Genomic DNA, 17,175 nt, shown 5'->3' with positions numbered 1-17,175 from the left:
AGATATATATATATCTATATATATATATATCTATATATATCTATATATACATATATATAATATATATATATATATATATATATATATATATATATATATATATGCAGTCTTCGAGTATTTAATTAATCATATAACATAGTTCACCATAATCGTCAAATTCACGTTATCGTGACATTTTAAGTGGGAGCTTGGTAAACAATTTTGGGCCGCCTACTTCAAAGTTCTAGTATCCACAGTAGAGGTGCATCATGGCTCTAATAAGTTATAGTCACGTGTTGACAAGATTTGTTACATGCATTCTGTAGAAATTCTCTTAAATATTTTGAATGTCCCGTCTCTCGGGGTGGAACAAACACTCTTAATCAATATGGACCGTCCATCTATTATGTTTTGTAACTTCTAAGTTGTACTTTTGGTAAGTTGTAATAAATAGAGTTGCAGTAATCCATTTTGGTAAAAGCACAGTTAATCACAAGTTTCTTAACAAATCATTCGTCCAGATATTTCTTTACAAAAGAAATGTTCATATTTGATATCTAGTGATTCTTGCTATATTATTTATTTGAGCACTAAGAAACAAATGTCAGTACAGTAACACATTTAGGTCATAAATTCTACTAGACATCGGGACCAAATTGCCATTAATACTTACATAGATGTCATCGAGGTTCCTTAAAATGGTTTTCTATCATATTACCGTAAACTCAGCCTCCTGGCTAGTGCAGATCAAGGCTTGTGAGTTAATGTTGTTTACTGGGGAGGTTACTGCTGTGGTTGTGAATCAAAATGGGGGGCTAGGCTTTCAAGGTTCACATTAAGATGAGTATCTCTTCTGATGAAATTGGAACTGAAACCTGGCACACTTATATTTCAGTTTCAAGTGTTTAAATGTCATTCATTAGTCTTTGTAATGTATTTAATAAGTTCAATAGTATACTGTACAGTAGTTATATTGGTCCCATCCTTCCCAAATGACTAAGTAATTATTTAAAATTTATATAATTTATCACTTTTAACATCACGGATAGTTTCGAAATAGGTTTGCGTAAACTCAGGTCCTGAAAATCGAGAGCACCTTTCGGAACTGTGTAACTGTAACCACTTTCTCAAATTTAGGCTTCACACGCTAATACTCTTATTTAATATTTTTGAAATTATGTTCGTAAGACTTGAAAAATATTCTACTATTACTTCAGATATTGGAATCGGATCAATAGCTCAAATGTTTTTTTTTTCCTTTTTTTTTTTAACAATCCTTATGACATCAACATCTGTAACATTGTTGATCTTTTTGTGCGCATGGTTCAACATCTATCTAATTCACATTATCCACACAAGAAATTTAATTATATTTCCTATTTTGTTTTCAAAGAATTATAGAAATTTATCGGCTAATTATTTGTTACTATAAATATCCGTGAGTCTTTACAACATACATAAAACCCGAATCTAAAACGCTTCTTTTCTTGCGCTGAAGTATTTTGGCATCGTTATCCAATACCATATATTAACTGCACTACATAACAGGATGAAGTGTCAATAGTTGTGACAATAACAATAATTTCACATTGCACAACAAATGGTCAACGGATATCTGATGGTATTCCGTAGCTTACTAATAATGGATTTGCGTTGTCAGAGTTTTATCGAGCTCTGTTAATGTTCTCTTTAATCTCAGGTGAATCTTATTATTATTACTTGTTAAGCTACAACCCTAGTTAGAAAAACAGGATGCTATAAGCCCAACGACCCCAACAGGGAAAATAGCTCAGTGAGGAAAGGAAATAAGAAAATATACTACAAGAGAAGTTTTAGAACAATAACACTAAAATAGTTTTTGTCATATATAAACGATAAAAAATTTTAAAATAAGAGAAATAAGATAGAATAGTGTGCTAAAGTGTACCCTCAAGCAAGAGAACTCTACCCAAAGACAGTGGAAGACAATGGTACAGAGGCTATGGCACAGCCCAAGACTAGAGAACAATGATTTGATTTTGGAGTGTCCCTTTCCTAGAAGAGCCTCTTAGCCATAGCATTTATTATTATTATTATTACTTGCTAAGTCAGATGCTATAAGCCCAGAGGCTCCAACAGGCAAAATAGCCCAGTGAGGAAAGGAAATATGGAAAAATTAAATATTTCAAGAACAGTAACATTAAAATTAATATTTCCTTTATAAACTGTAGAAACGTTAACAAAAACAAGAGGAAGAGAAATTAGATAAAATAGTGTGCCCGAGTGTACCCTCACGCTAGAAAACTCTACCCCAAGACCGTGGTAGACCATGGTATAGAGGCCATGGCACTACCCAAGACTAGAGAACAATCGTTTGATTTTGAAGTGTCCTTCTCCTAGAAGAGCTGCTTACCATAGCTAAAGAGTCTCTTCTACCCTTACCAAGAGGAAACTAGCCACAGAACAATTACAGTGCATTAGTTAACCCTTTGAGTGAAGAAGAATTGTTAGGTAATCTCGGTGTTGTCGGGTGTATGAGGACAGAAGAGAATCTGTGAAGAAAAGGCCAAACTATTCGGTGTATGTGTAGGCAAAGAAAAATGAGTCGTAACCAGCGAGGGGTCCAATGTAATATGGCCAGGCCAGTCAAAGGAACCCAACGACTCTCTTACCAATCAATTCCTTCAGGTCAATACCATTTCGACCAGAATTACCTCAGTAACCAAATATTAATAATACGTAAATGAAGCTCGTTTTCCCAGAAATACGAAATTTCTGTTAAACAATTTCAATTCAAACCATTTGAAATGTTGCCTACTGTTTTCGAAGCAGGCGCCTATGATGGTTCTACAGTCATCTCTAATCATTCAAAGTACAAATAAACTCTTTATGGTAAGCATTTTTATTGCAAGTGATAAATAACTAAACGGGTCTCTCTTTGTTACACATTTTCAAAATAATACAAAACAAGTGTAGGCTACTATATTCCAAAATAATGCTTTTCCAAGGCCAACTTCTACTGAATTTCTCTGGATTCCAACCGTAATATAAATTTCAAAAGGGTGAGAAACTAGTTTCGAGACAGACACACGCCAAATGAATGAAGAACAAAGCGCGTAGGCCTACGGCATCATGCCAAATATGGCAGAGAAAGCCGATAATGGGTATGGGCAACAGCATCCCTTTAACAAACATAAAAAGAAAGTACGCGTGTCTCTCCTTCCGTCCCGTAAGCCTAAGGGTCCCAATTGACAAACAAGAGAATTGTCAACCAAATAAAACATGCAACCAACACTTGGTGTTTTGCCCGAGATCAAGGAAACCTCTATGAGCGACAAATCTTTAATGCATAGACACGAAAACGGACGACGAAATCAAGGATCATATGATACAACACACCAACCGACGCCACGGGTCTATTCGAGCCTCATTGCTTGGCACCGAGGTCCTAGAGGTGACACTCACCCTTTTTGGGGTGCCTTGTATAGTGTCCATCTCGGGACGATTTACCAGGATACGACTGCTGATGTGAAGATGGATCTTCAAAGACTACAGTGCAACGTACCTTGAGGAGTTGAAGCGTTTCTTTATCCCTTTAAACATTTTCTGAACATCGGTGTCGCTGAGGAGGAGGTTGTTCTCCCTGTGGCCTTCCTAATAAAAACTCCACCGTGCAAACGTTAGTAGAGGGAATGAGTCCCTCCTCTCGGTCTTACGATCTGTAGAAAAATCGACAGTCTCTTTGATAACACTAAATTACTACACACGAGTCATGACAAACACATCACCGTGCACTCCACGAAACGTATAGACCTTCTCGCGTCGGAGAAACTCACAACACTGGACACTAGCGCTAGCAGCCTAGCACCAGCAGCAGAAACACAACTCGCTCTCGTTGAACGTGTCTCTTCTAGCTCCCCCCCTCCCCCCCCCCCCTGCGATCAGACACCCTGCTATGCCCTCTATCGATCTCACTCACCCTCTTTTTTTGTTTTCATTCTACCTCCCTCTGGTGTATGAGTGGAAAGATTTCCTTTTACTATATCTAGTCAAATAAATATTCAATTTCGCTGGTAGCATTTGACAACAAGCTAGAAAAGCTTATTACAGATGCCATAGTAAGAGTAATTCTGTCTGGCGTGTGCGAAGGGGAGGGGTTAGAGATGGGTGGTTGGTGAGCGACGCTGTTTGTAAGAGCGTTCGTGTGCGTGTGGTTATAGAAATGTGTACGGACTACGGAAGCCACGAGGTCTTTCGAACAATGACATACCTTTGACGTGAAGTTCCGTGAACGTATATAGGATTCATCGCTGTATCGTTTAAACGTTGAGTGCGTATTCTGCAGTAGTATCTGAGCCCGAACATGATCTTAGTCGCTTAAGATTTAGAGTTGTTACAATAATTAGATATCGTTGTTCAAAACCACCGGTTTCAGTCTTATCAATAAGTGAAAAAAAAAATCACTAACGAAACAGTACATTTATTGACATCGCACCAAAGGTATTAAACAATGCCGGAATCTGAAAAAAAAAAATACGACCTATATGGCGGTATGAAAAAGCAGAGTAGAGTAGCCTAATGCCACTGATAATCAGTGTTAATAAATTGTCACTAATAAGTTAAGTGGATATAAGGATTTATGATTTATAAAAGGAACAAGCTTAACACAAAAACAAAGGCCGGTAGACAAAGACAACCATTCTACTGAATGTGTCTTCGGGAATCGGAGGAATTTCTTAAATCTAATGCCATTTCTCTCACTTCTGAGGAGGCAGTGATAGATATGAAAACAAGGTTGAATATGATAGATTTAAAAGAATATTATAAAACAGGAAGGAAAAAGGATAGGCTTTATGTGTTGTGTATAGAGGCAGATGGTACAATTGAGCATATGTTTAGTTGTAATGAATTAAGAAAATTTAGAAGCAATGGTATAGAATTATTGAAGTTAGAGGCACCAACTAAAGAAGTTGCCCGATATATTATTATTATTATTATTATTATTATTATTATTATTATCCCTAGTTGGAAAAGAAGGATGCTATAAGAACTAGGGCTCCAACAGGGAAAAATAGCTACATGAAAAGTAATGAAAAATTAAGAAATAGAATATCTTAAGAACAGTAACAACATTAATACAGGTCTTTCATATATAAACTTTAAAAAGAGACATGTCATCCTGCAACATAAAGAAAAAAAAATGCTGCAAGTTTGAACTTTTGAAGTTCAATCGATTCAACTACCCGTTTAGGAAGATTATCCCACAATTGGTCACAGCTGGAATAAAACTTCTAGAATACTATGTAACATTAAGGCTAGTGATGGTAAAGCTAAGAGTATTAGAATTAAATACATGCCTAGTATTACGAACAGGATGGTAACGTCCGGGAAGATCTGAATATAAAGGATGGTCAGATTATGAAAAAATTTAGGCAACATGGATAACAAACTAATTGAACGATGGTGCCAGAAATTAATATCTGGATCAGGAGTAAGAAATTTTATAGACCTGAAGTTCACGTCCAACAGATTAAGATGAGAATCAGCAGCTGAAGACCAGACAGGAGAACAATACTCGAAACAAGGTAAAATGAAAGAATTTAGAATAGGTTGATCATCAAAAATCTTACAAGACTCTCAATAAGCCATTTTGTGCAATTGAAGAAGATACAGACCCAATGTCCTTCTCAAAAAATAAATTTGCTGACGAGAATCACACCTAAACTTTTCAGTCACACAGAGTTAAAGAAACTTTATCAATGCTGATATCCAAATGATGAGGAACCACTGTTCTTGGCCTACTTACAGTCATACTTTGAGTTTTTTGAAATTCAACTTCATGCTTCATAATTTGCATCATGCAATCATTTTAGCTAGATCTCTATTAAGGGATTCAGCAACCTAAGATCTACTCAGGAGATGGAATTGATGTAAAGAGAGTAGCATCACCTGCATATGTAACAGCCTTGTTTTCTAGGCCAGACTACATGCCATGTGTATATTATAAGAAAATTAATGAGCCAAGAACACTAACCTGATGAACACCAAATATCACATTCCTATGCTCACTATGGTACCTATCAACAACAAGTCTTTGCAATCTATCACGTAAAATTTCAATAATTATGCTTAGAAAAGACCCACCTACTCTCAACTGCTTGAGTTTGAAAACAAAGGCCTCATGATTAATACAGTCAAAGGAAGCACTAAAATCAAGGCCAATCATACAAACTTCCTGACCACAATCAAGGGATTTTTGTGCAGCATTTGAGCTTATAAGAAGGGCATCATATGCGTCAAGGCCTTCACAAAAGCCAAATTGCAAACCTGGGAACAGATGATTACCTTCAGCAAACCTATTTAGATGTTTTGCCAAAAGACTTTCAAAAACATTTTTATATAGTGGAGTAACTTTACCAATTCTCCAACATGTGCTAAAGGCTTCTCTTCTTGCGAACTTGCTCAAAATAACAGATAACTTTGGAGCTAAGAAATCTGTCGTCCCTATGAAAAAAAAAAGGAAAACTACCATTCGATTCGACACCTCCGTAAGCATCATAGTTCATCAAAGCAAGCTTTGATTTCACGAGAACGAAAAGCTACACTAGTTAGTTTAGCCTCAGGAAAACAGGAATGAGAGAGATCAAGTTTCTTATTACTCTGCTTATTGTCAAACATATCAGCCAAAAAGGGTTGCCTTTTTCTTTGGAGAGTGAGTGACAAAGCCATCTGGTTTAAGTAAATGATGAACTGTTGCATCTACAAGTAATAGTACGGATTTAAGGGTGGCCCACTACTTATGTTCCTGTTTTGTACCAGAAAGGGTGTCTTTTATGGTTAAATTGTATTCCTTTTCAGTTAAAGCATAAACTCTCTGAGAAAATGCTCTAAGCTGAGTATAGTTACTCCAAGTGAAATCTGATTTCCTACTCTTCCAAAGATGATAGGCTTCTTACTTCTCAAAATAAGCCTGTTTACAATCATTATTGAACCATGGTTTGTCTTTCACTCGGTGCTTTAGCACACGAGAAGGGATACGCCTATCAATTATGTTGACTAGATTCTCATTCAAAGGAACAACCGGGTCGACATTACTATAAAAATTGTGACCAATTCAAGCCCAAAAGGTCACTCCAGTCTGCTTGAGATTTTTTATAAAACTTACATGAGTATGATACACCAGGGACAGGCTGCTCAGTCTTCACTTCGAATGATATCAAGGCATGATCAGATGTCCCAACTGGAGAACCAACCTTGCTTGTCATAACGCCAGGGGAGTCGGTATATACAAGGTCCAAGCAGTTACCAGACCTGAGAATAACTTCACTTATTAATTGCTCCCATTTAACAGGTTTTGCCTCTTCATGCCACATTCTACAAAATAATCTTGTAAGTAGTCTGGAAGCTACTTCATTTGCAGCCAGTATCCTCTCGGCAGTTATTCCACCGTAGCCAGAGGCTTTCCTTCTCTTTAGTTTATCTTAGCATAGCTTCGACTTAAAACACTGAATTCATTCATGAGCACATCAAGGACTTCATCAGCTTCGGGTATATCAATCAAATTATTCCGTTCATATCTCCTATTCATAACCTCAGTAAAGTGTTCTATCCAACGTTGTCTTTCTTCATCTTCTGTTGCTATAACAGATCCATCTCTCCTTTTGATGGGTATATGGTTCTTCTTTGCCCCAGTCGAGATTTCATTAAAAATTCTAGGAGTGATTCTTACACCATAGCCACTTCCTGAATTCATAGCTTTGTCAGCCTCATCTGCTTTACTGTCTAAACATTCTCTCTAGTAATTTCTGGCTTTTCTTTCGACCCCACTATCATTACTGGAATACATAGTATGCTCTACCTTGTAATTTTCATTACTTCCTCGAAAACTTACAACTGTCTATTTTTGTCTTTGTCTCCTTTTTATAGTATCCCATGTATCATTTGATATCCATGGTTTTCTCCTTGTAACTGCATGTTCCAAAACTTCACTACCAACTGAGTGATATACGTTCTTCTTCTTCTTCTTATTATTATTACTTGCTAAGCTACAACCCTAGCTGGAAAAGCAGGATGCTATAAGCCCCGGGGGCTCCAACAGGGAAGATAGCCCAGTGAGGAAAGGAAACAGGAAAAATCAAATACTTTAATACAGTAACAACATTAAAACAATTATTATTATTATTATTATTATTATTATTATTATTATTATTATTATTATTATCAATACTACCCAAAATATATATATCACACCCTTTTTAACTAATTGTCTGTTCTTCATCTCTTAAAGTCTCTAAGACTGCAAATCGATTCCTACATTAAATTGTAAATGTTTCTCTGTGCTTTACTTCTAAAATCTTAGTTGTATAAAACCTAGGTATTCTATCTATATTTATGTTGGGTGCTTTCAATTTTAATTTCAGTGTGGCAAGGAGGAACTGGTGATCACTACCAATATCTACAGCTCTATAGCTTCCTCCATTCCTCAGAGTCCCCTTTCTCTCTTTACTGATGATAATGTAATGTATTTGATTTTTGAAATTGCTACATGTTGAAGTCCATGTATGTTTGTGGACGTTCTTGTGCTGAAAAAGAGTACTTCCAATGACAATATTATTTGCTGAACAAAAACTTATGAAATTTGCTCCATTTTTATATGCAACTTCACCAAGACCCTAGACACCCATCACATTCTCTATCCCTTGATTATTCCTTCCAACAGTAACAATGAAGTCACCAATCACAATTTTCATATCTCTCTCTGGGACCTCATCTATTACACTCTGCAGTTCTTCATAGTATTCATCATTCCTTTTTTTTAGGGAATCGTTTGATGGTGCATAGCAAACTATATTACTCATAATACACTGCTTTGATTTAAACTTTGCTAGTAACAATCTACTATTTACAGGCCTCCACTTGGTTAATGCCTTTTCTGCTCTTGGTCTCATCATCATTCCAACCCCTTCCCTTTTAACTTCATCTGTTCTTCCAGAACACACACACAAACACACACACACACACACACACACACACACACACACACATATATATATATATATATATATATATATATATATATATATATATATAGTTCCTTGGTCAAAAGTTTCCATACCAATCCCCTTACTACGTGTTTCACTTAGGATCAGGATATCCAAACTAAATTTCATAAATTCACTCTTCACTTGCTGTAATAACTCATAATACACTGCTTTGATCTAAACTTTGCTAGTAACAATCTACTATTTACAGGCTAACATTCCAATTACCAATTTTCAATTTTTCTTTAGTATCTATAAACTAGGAGATATTCACACCACGCTACACCCATTGACTGACTAAATCCATAGAGGATTCATTGGCTAGATACATCAAAGGATAGCCAGTTCCTTGTGATGCGCAGGGCCTATCTAACTAAGGCAATTGACCCCTGCCTGTCCATACTAATTCTAGTAAGATCAACTACCAGCCATCAGGAGTAAAAGCCGAAAAGACCGTTTGTCCATCCCCTTAAACCCAATCCGTTACCCTGCTGCCAGTAACACCATCGAGATTTAGCGGGACAATTCCTCCACACAAAAAGCTCTCATTACCACACCTGGTTGCTAACCTTCTTATACGAGTATAACCATTCACAAACATGGATTGCTAAGATATATGGCCTAGCACGGTATATATATATATATATATATATATATATATATATATATATATATATATATATATATATATATATATATATATATATATATATATATATATATATATATATATATATACATAGATATATATATATATATGTATATATATACATATATACATACATACATATATATATATATATATATATATGTATGTATGTATTTGTTTTATGGATATATATATATATATAGCCTATATATATATATATATATATATAAATAAATTTCTACCTCATACCTGGGATCGAACGCTAGCCCCTTCTAATGAAAGGCCAGGTCGAAACCAACCATGTCACGAGAGCCCATAAAAGATATTGGAACCTGACCGCTACCAGCTGTCCGAGGATTTACCTGGCGAGACATCAGTCTCTTACCAGCGAGTTTTACCCAATATCCCGGGCTACCACGTGACACAATTGGTAGTAATTCATTCAAATTACCCCTAATGAGTCAATATGGATTAATATCAACACAACATCGTGTTCAAATAGAAATAAATTTCTAGCTCATACCTGGGATCGAACGCTAGCCCCTTATATATATATATATATATATATATATATATATATATATATATAGGGATGTAGAGGCTCAGATTCGACGAATTGTAGAGGAGGATAATTTGATCAAGTTGAAGATGATGGCGAAAGAGAAAAAAAGAAGCCTGACTTGTGAGGAACGAATGGCAGAATGAAAAGAAAAAGAAAGAGAAGATGCCAGAGAAGTCGCAAGACATATGAGGAGAATGGAAAAAAAGAAAGAGAACGAGAAGAAAAAGAGAGGGAATGAGAAGAAAGGGAGAAGGTAGAGGCAAGAGTGATTGCATGACATGCGAGGGAGTTGGAGCTGTTGAATTGATAATGCTAGAATAATATCTACGAGGAATTCCTGAACATATTTGAACGTACTTGAGAGAGAGAGAGAGATGAAGAAACATGATAAATCCACTTCGTCTAGTGAAGATTATAATATCAGTTGTAAACCCTCCTCGGGTATGAACTTTCAACCGTCGTTCCGACCAAGTGTCAAGTATTTGCCAAACCATGGAAACCAGTTAAGTAATAACTACATGAACAAGTTAAACATTTACAGTAAAAGTAGCACTGGTACTGTTCCTAAGCAGATTGTGATAGTACCACAGCAACAATCGTCAAACCGTCCTCCTTCAAATATCATGGAAGACATGCAGAAGGTTAATATTGTCTGTTTTAAGTGTGGCAAGAGAGGCTCTATCAGTAAGGAATGATGGTCGAACCAACCAAAAGCAGTTGCCGAAGTGATTAAGGATAATTCGACTTCACAGAATGCAAAGACGAAAAAACAATCGGGAAAGGTCAAAGAGGAAAATAAACCAGCCAACATTTACATGATGAACAGGACAGACCCAAATAGCGTGGATAGCTTTAAACCATTTATTTATGAAGGTAGGTTAGCAGCAATAAACGGGAGAGAGCAAAACCTTGTCAAGATATTGCGCGACACAGGTTGTAACCATAGTGTGGTGATACGAGGAGTACACCCGTTGGTGGAACAGTCTGTCACAGGAGACTCGGTTATTTTGAAGGGAATAGGAGGTGAAGAGGTTACCCCTATTTGCCGTTTGAAACTGTCAATTGAGTTGGTGACAGATCAATTTGACTTAGCAGTAAAGGATTCATTGGCTGTCTAAGGAGTATGAGGTTGGTGAAGCACCGTTTGTGCCTTGTGCCATTGTAATGGAGAATCCATTGAAGTATAGTTCTACAACTGAACTCGAGAAGGACTACCCTTATCTGTTTCTTAGTTGTGTGACGACTAGAAGTATAACGAAGAAAGTGGCTAGAAAAAAAGAAAAAGAAACTGGAGGAGTGATGAATTTGGAGTATTTGTTTTCTGAAAAAAGAGGATTCCCTTGATGGTACGCAAGAGGAGAACTCCCGAGTAAGCCCGAGCGAAGAGGAACGACCGATGAGGGGACAAGAATACAAAGAAGAAATGGACCTAGAAGAAATATAAAATTCAGCATTAGATGTAGGACAAGTGAGTAGGAAAAGGCTGATAAGATTGCAATGGAAGGATGCAACGTTAACAGAGTTATTGTACCATGTGGTGGATGAGACGGAAGTATAGCAGTCTCTTACCTGTTATTATCTTAAGGATGGTTTGCTTATGAGTAAGCATAGACTTGCCAATATCCCTGGAAATGTTGAATGGGGGATAAAATCATCAGATATTGATTCCCGCACCGTTGGGGAGACAAGTGATCGCCGAAGCGCACAAGACGGGACATATGGGGATAAGGAAGATGACGAAGAAGATTATGAAACACTTTTTCTGGCCTGGCATGCATAAGGACGTGAGCCAGTTTTTCCGTGTATGTCCCATTTGTCAGACGGATGAAAAACCCAACAAGTGCATCAAGAAAGCTCCCTTACACCCGATAGAAATGCGAGGAGAACCCTTCAGCAAGGTAATGATTGACATTGTAAGACCTTTACCAAGGACAATAAAGGTCACGAATATATGTTAACCTTGATGTGTTCAATGACAAGATACCCAGAAGCCACACCCGTCAGGAGCATAAGTACCAAGATAATCACCGAGAAGTTACTAGACTTTTTTACTAAGTTTGGTATTCCGGAAATTGTTCAAAGTGACTGAGGAACGAATTTCACCTCAAAACTGTTTCAGGACGTCTGTTGGATATGAAACAACAACTATCAACTACTTATCATCCGGAGACCCCAGGTGCATTAGAGAGGTTTCATCAAACTCTGAAAAGTATGTTAACGAAGTTCTGCAAGGAAACGGGGAACGAATGGGACATTGGATGTAGCCCGAACGAAATGGTATTTGGACGAGAAGTACGAGGACCGATTAAAATGTTAGGAGAAAAATGGAAGGACCTAGAGGAAATGGATGGAGAATGTATCAAGAATTTGAGGAAAAGTATCAGCGAGATAAGGAAATTTTCCCTAGAAAACCTTAAGATGAGTGAAGAAAAAATTAAAAAAAGGTTTGTTGTGAAAAGTAAGGACAGACAGTTTTCTCTAGGACAACAGGTATTGGTTTTCTTGCCGATAAGGAGATTTCCGCTCACCAACAAGTTCCAAGGACCTTCAAGATTATGGAGAAGATCATTGAACTGATCTACGTTATCAAAACCCCAGGAAGAAGGAAAAGTCAGAGGAAATTACATGTTAACCTACTGAAACCCTACTTAAGCGAGAGCAAGACAGGAAGTTTCACAAGTGTGTATGGCGCAAACCATACCATCCACGGAAGACAACGACGGATATGAGGTAGGGGCTATAAGCAAAGTGAATAATTCAAGTATCATTCGGAACTTGGAAGTGAAATTAACTCATTTGGACCAGGAACAACAAGAGGAATTAAGCCGATTAATCAGAAGTTCTCCTGAAATTGTCTCAGACGTCCCGAAACGAACCAACCAGACGAAGAATAAGATACACCTCAAAACAACGGAAAAAACATTTAAACACCGTGCTTATCAACTGTCGCCGTATCACTGAGAAGTCATGAGAAAAGAAGTGGACTATTTGTAACAAAACTGATTAGCTGAACAAAGTTCTAGCCCTTATAGTTCTCCATTCTTGTTGAGAAAAAACTGGACAGATCTTTCAGGATGTGTACGGACTACCAAAAGTTGAATTCGATCAGTCTGGCTAATAATTATCCATTGCCGCTCATCGACCAACTACCCAACAATATCGGATAAGCAAGGTTCGTTTCCAAGATCGACCCTTTGGACGACAACGCTAAATTGTTATCAGCTTTTATAACCCCCTTTGGGTTATATCATTACACCGTCATGCCATTTAATCTAATGAATGCCACCGCTACTTTTCAATGAGTGACCAATAACCTTCAAGGATCGATAGAAGGAGTAGGCGTATATCTCGATGATATTGTGGTATATTCATCGACCTGGGAAGTACATCTCCGAATCTTGAAGAAGGTATTTCAAAAGCTGTGAGGAGCATACCTGACGATTAACCTGGAGAAGAGCGAATTTGGAAAGGCAACAACTAGAATTACTGAAAGAAGACGTGAGGTTGAACAAGCACTTAAAGACATTCCTATACTTAACACGAGGTCAACTACGAATGGAAATATTGTTGTAAACTTTGCAAACAAAATGATCAGAGAAGAGTTGGCAAACAAAATTCAGACATTGGTGGCTGACACTGAAATGAGAAAAATCGGAAAACTAAAACCAAAAATAATATGCAATGTGTACAATGATGATGTAGTAAATACTTTGATTCAAAGAAATCGCAGCCTGGATCAAATCCAAAATATAGAAGAGAAGATAAGTGTAGTCTTGAAGAAAAATGCTTCAGGGGGACCACCAACTTTGTGCTGAAATGTGATCCTGAAGTTCGGAGGGCTATTCATGATAATGGGGACAAAGTTTCGTTACGAAGGGGTACTTATAACATACATGATAGGTACCATGTGATCATCTGCTACCACTGTCAGAGGTATGGATATTTTGAAAAAGATTACAAGTCTAAGAATGATGATGACATATGCGGGAAATGTTCAGGAAAATATTCCACTAAGGAGTGTAATTCGCAAGTGTCAAAGTGTATAAACTACACAAAGCTAAACTAACCAAGTGACCACATAGTAAATTCTAGAGACTGTAAAGCTTATGACTTGGAATTGAAAAGACTAGCAGAAAATACTGATAAGGGTTATTAAGGATGTCATAAACAGTGGCTATGGAAATATACAATCTGTAGGTAATAAGACTATTCAAATTTGAGAATTGATAAACGAGAAATATTTGGATAGCCTATGCTAGCATTATCTGAAACATAGTTAAATAACTTGGACAAGGCAAAGATCACTGAAAGGACAGCCCCCCACATGCGCCTTCTTTCACATACCGAGAGAAGGTAGGTCTGGTGGGGGTGTCAGACTCTTTATTCATAAAAGTTACTCAAATCTCAAAATGTTGAAAAGAACTAGTGTAACAAGCTTTGAATGTATAGAAATAGATTTTACGCCAAAACACAGAAAAATGTTGTTTGTAACAATCTGCAAACCTCCTAGAACATACACTAGTATCTTTTTTACAACAGTAAACTTTAAATACTCTGAACGAACAAGGTAAAACGACAGTGGAGGTCCTGTAGAGAGTGAGGTTCCCTTGCTGTATGGGACCGGAAAAGCAGCCATCAAAGTAAGTAAAGTAAAGTTAAAGTTCGGTACTTAGGATTTGAAGTAGGACGAGAATTAATCAACCCGTTAGCAGCTAACATCGAAAGAATAAGGAAAGCATCACACCCCACAACGAGGAAGCAGTTACAACATTTTTTAGGGATGGCAGGATTCTACCGATGTTTTTGCCCGAACTTTTCGGCTGTAGTTGCTCCCTTGATCCCTTGACGGATCTGACTAGCCCCAAGAAAAAATCTGTATGGACCAGCGAGTGCCAGGAATCCTTTGACAGGATAAAGGCCATATTAACTTCGAAACTGATACTGCAAGTACCTGATTTCAACAAGAATTTCCTTATCCAAGTGGATGCATTAGATAATGGGATTAGAGCTGTCTTATTGCAAAAAGACGAGGAAGAAATTCTTTATTCTGTTTGTTTTATGTCGTCAAAGCTAAAGAAACATCAACAAGCCTACTTGACAGTTGAAAAGGAACTGCTAGCGTTAGTCACGGCAATAAACAAGTTTGAGTTCTATGTGAATCGACCACAAAATGAAGAGATGACAGTGTATTCGGATCATAATCTTTTTACTTTTGTTAATAAGATGAAAAATAATAATCAAAGGTTAACTAGGTGGTCATTATGTTTGCAACCGAATTGTATTAATGTAAAGCATATATCAGGTAAAGATAATGTGATTGCAGATTATTTACCTCGGGCCACGAATTGATGGATTCACGTCCGGAATAGACAATCTTTTGTGGGGGGGAACAATCTTACGAAGCTGGTGTAGGGTAGAGTAAATAAGTTAATCAGGTATTTTATTTATGTTTTCCTATGTGTATTGAAGAGGTGAATAGCCAACTCTTAAGCTGAGTTCTTCTCATGCAGGTATAAGTTTGTTATGTAAATTACGTAAGACTTCCGTCGTTAATATCATTGTATTTCTCATTCAAGTCAGTATATATAAATTTACGTTATTTTTAAGAGTTAACTTTTTATTTCACATATTTTGATACGAAGTCTTACGTAATCTGTTAAGAGTGTTATATTATCCATACGAGATATGAACAAGGGCTTATGTAAATGTTTTTTATATTTTTATGAGGTATTGCGTCATGTTTGTGAGAAAATACGCAGTTCTTATATGTGTCATGTGTCTTGGCAAATTCTCGAACACCCTAATGTTAGTCTTTTTTTTTTTTTTCATTTCAAGGACAAAGGTGGGTGGAGCTAGCTGAGAGAGATTTTCGCTTTGCGTTGGTATGCGCCCGAGAGTTGCCTGAAAGCAAGTTCGTCGCCCTGAATATTTATCTCGTTGATAACTTTCGTTCTTAGACCAACCCCCAAGCTTCCAGACCTTAGACCCAGAATCTTCTGGAAGTAGCTAATTCATATATAAGCGCCCCCATGGATGCGTTGGGCAGAAGAGAAGCAGCCGTCCTGTGAAAGAGCCAAAGTGGCCCCCTCTCTCTCTCTCAGTGACTTTAGCGTGTCTTCTCCAAAGTGATTTTGTGCCCCAAAGTAAATTGTGCGTTGAAACAATGCGAAAGATGAAAAAGGTGATTTTAATTTTATTTTGTTATGATGAGTGTTGGCATTGTGTAAATTTTTGTAACTGGGCCTTTTCAAGTAAATACATGAAGTTAGTAAGATTATCAGTTACTTTATGTAAGTTCTTTAAGAGTTTAAGCATTAGAGTGTAATTATTTCTTTTTTCTTAATCTAAGGTTTACTCAGATTTAACATTTCGAGTCAAGTGATTATATACTTTTCAGATAGTAACATTTTTGTCTCAATCTAAGTTTTGTTCCAACTTAATATTTCGAGTCATTTATTTTTTTTAAGTAAAATCTTTCAAAGTGTTGTAATTTATATAGAATATATTTATTTTTGTAAACAGTGTATCATACTCGCTCATATCCTAATGATAAATTGTAGTAAGAGGGGGTTTTGAATAATTCTTAGTGATTATTACCCAATTTTATTTTGAGTGTACCTAAGAGACCTTTGGATATTCAGTGTTTTATGTATTGCTGTCTAGGAGTTATATAACTGTCTCAGAGCTCAGGTATTAATATTTCTAAGTGTAACAGATTTAATGTAAAAGCAAACAGGAGAGTTTGGAACTCGAGAAGTTGTTTAGTTTGCCAGTGTCAGGTATTTCCTTTCTTAAAACTAGAATCTGTGTTGTTGTTTTTTTTTCATCCAATAGATGGCGTTGGTTGTCCATTCTATTTCTATCAACCTTGGATGTTGTTTTATACGCTTTAATAGATGGCCTTGGTTGTTCTGTTCGTTATTTTAGTGTCCTTGGTATTATTATTGTTTACCTTTGATTTACTT

The 17,175-nt window shown here is 36.7% G+C and overlaps 1 protein-coding gene across 3 annotated transcripts in view; it reads right to left on the bottom strand.

Moving 5' to 3' along the window:
- Nucleotides 1–3,805, bottom strand: part of LOC137641340 (uncharacterized) — an 826,722-nt gene extending 822,917 nt beyond the window's left edge. For all 3 annotated transcript variants that reach the window (XM_068373796.1, XM_068373798.1, XM_068373797.1), the window contains exon 1: nucleotides 3,524–3,805. In XM_068373796.1, coding sequence (XP_068229897.1) covers nucleotides 3,524–3,561 — 38 coding nt within the window. In that variant the 5' untranslated portion in view covers nucleotides 3,562–3,805. The remainder of the gene's footprint in view (nucleotides 1–3,523) is intronic.
- Nucleotides 3,806–17,175: the final 13,370 nt, after the last annotated feature.

The sequence above is a fragment of the Palaemon carinicauda genome, chromosome 5, assembly GCF_036898095.1.
Source record: "Palaemon carinicauda isolate YSFRI2023 chromosome 5, ASM3689809v2, whole genome shotgun sequence".
Classification (NCBI taxonomy): Eukaryota; Metazoa; Arthropoda; class Malacostraca; order Decapoda; family Palaemonidae; genus Palaemon; species Palaemon carinicauda.
The sequence above is the reverse complement of the archived record's forward strand: the minus strand, read 5'-3'. Positions and strand labels throughout refer to the sequence as shown.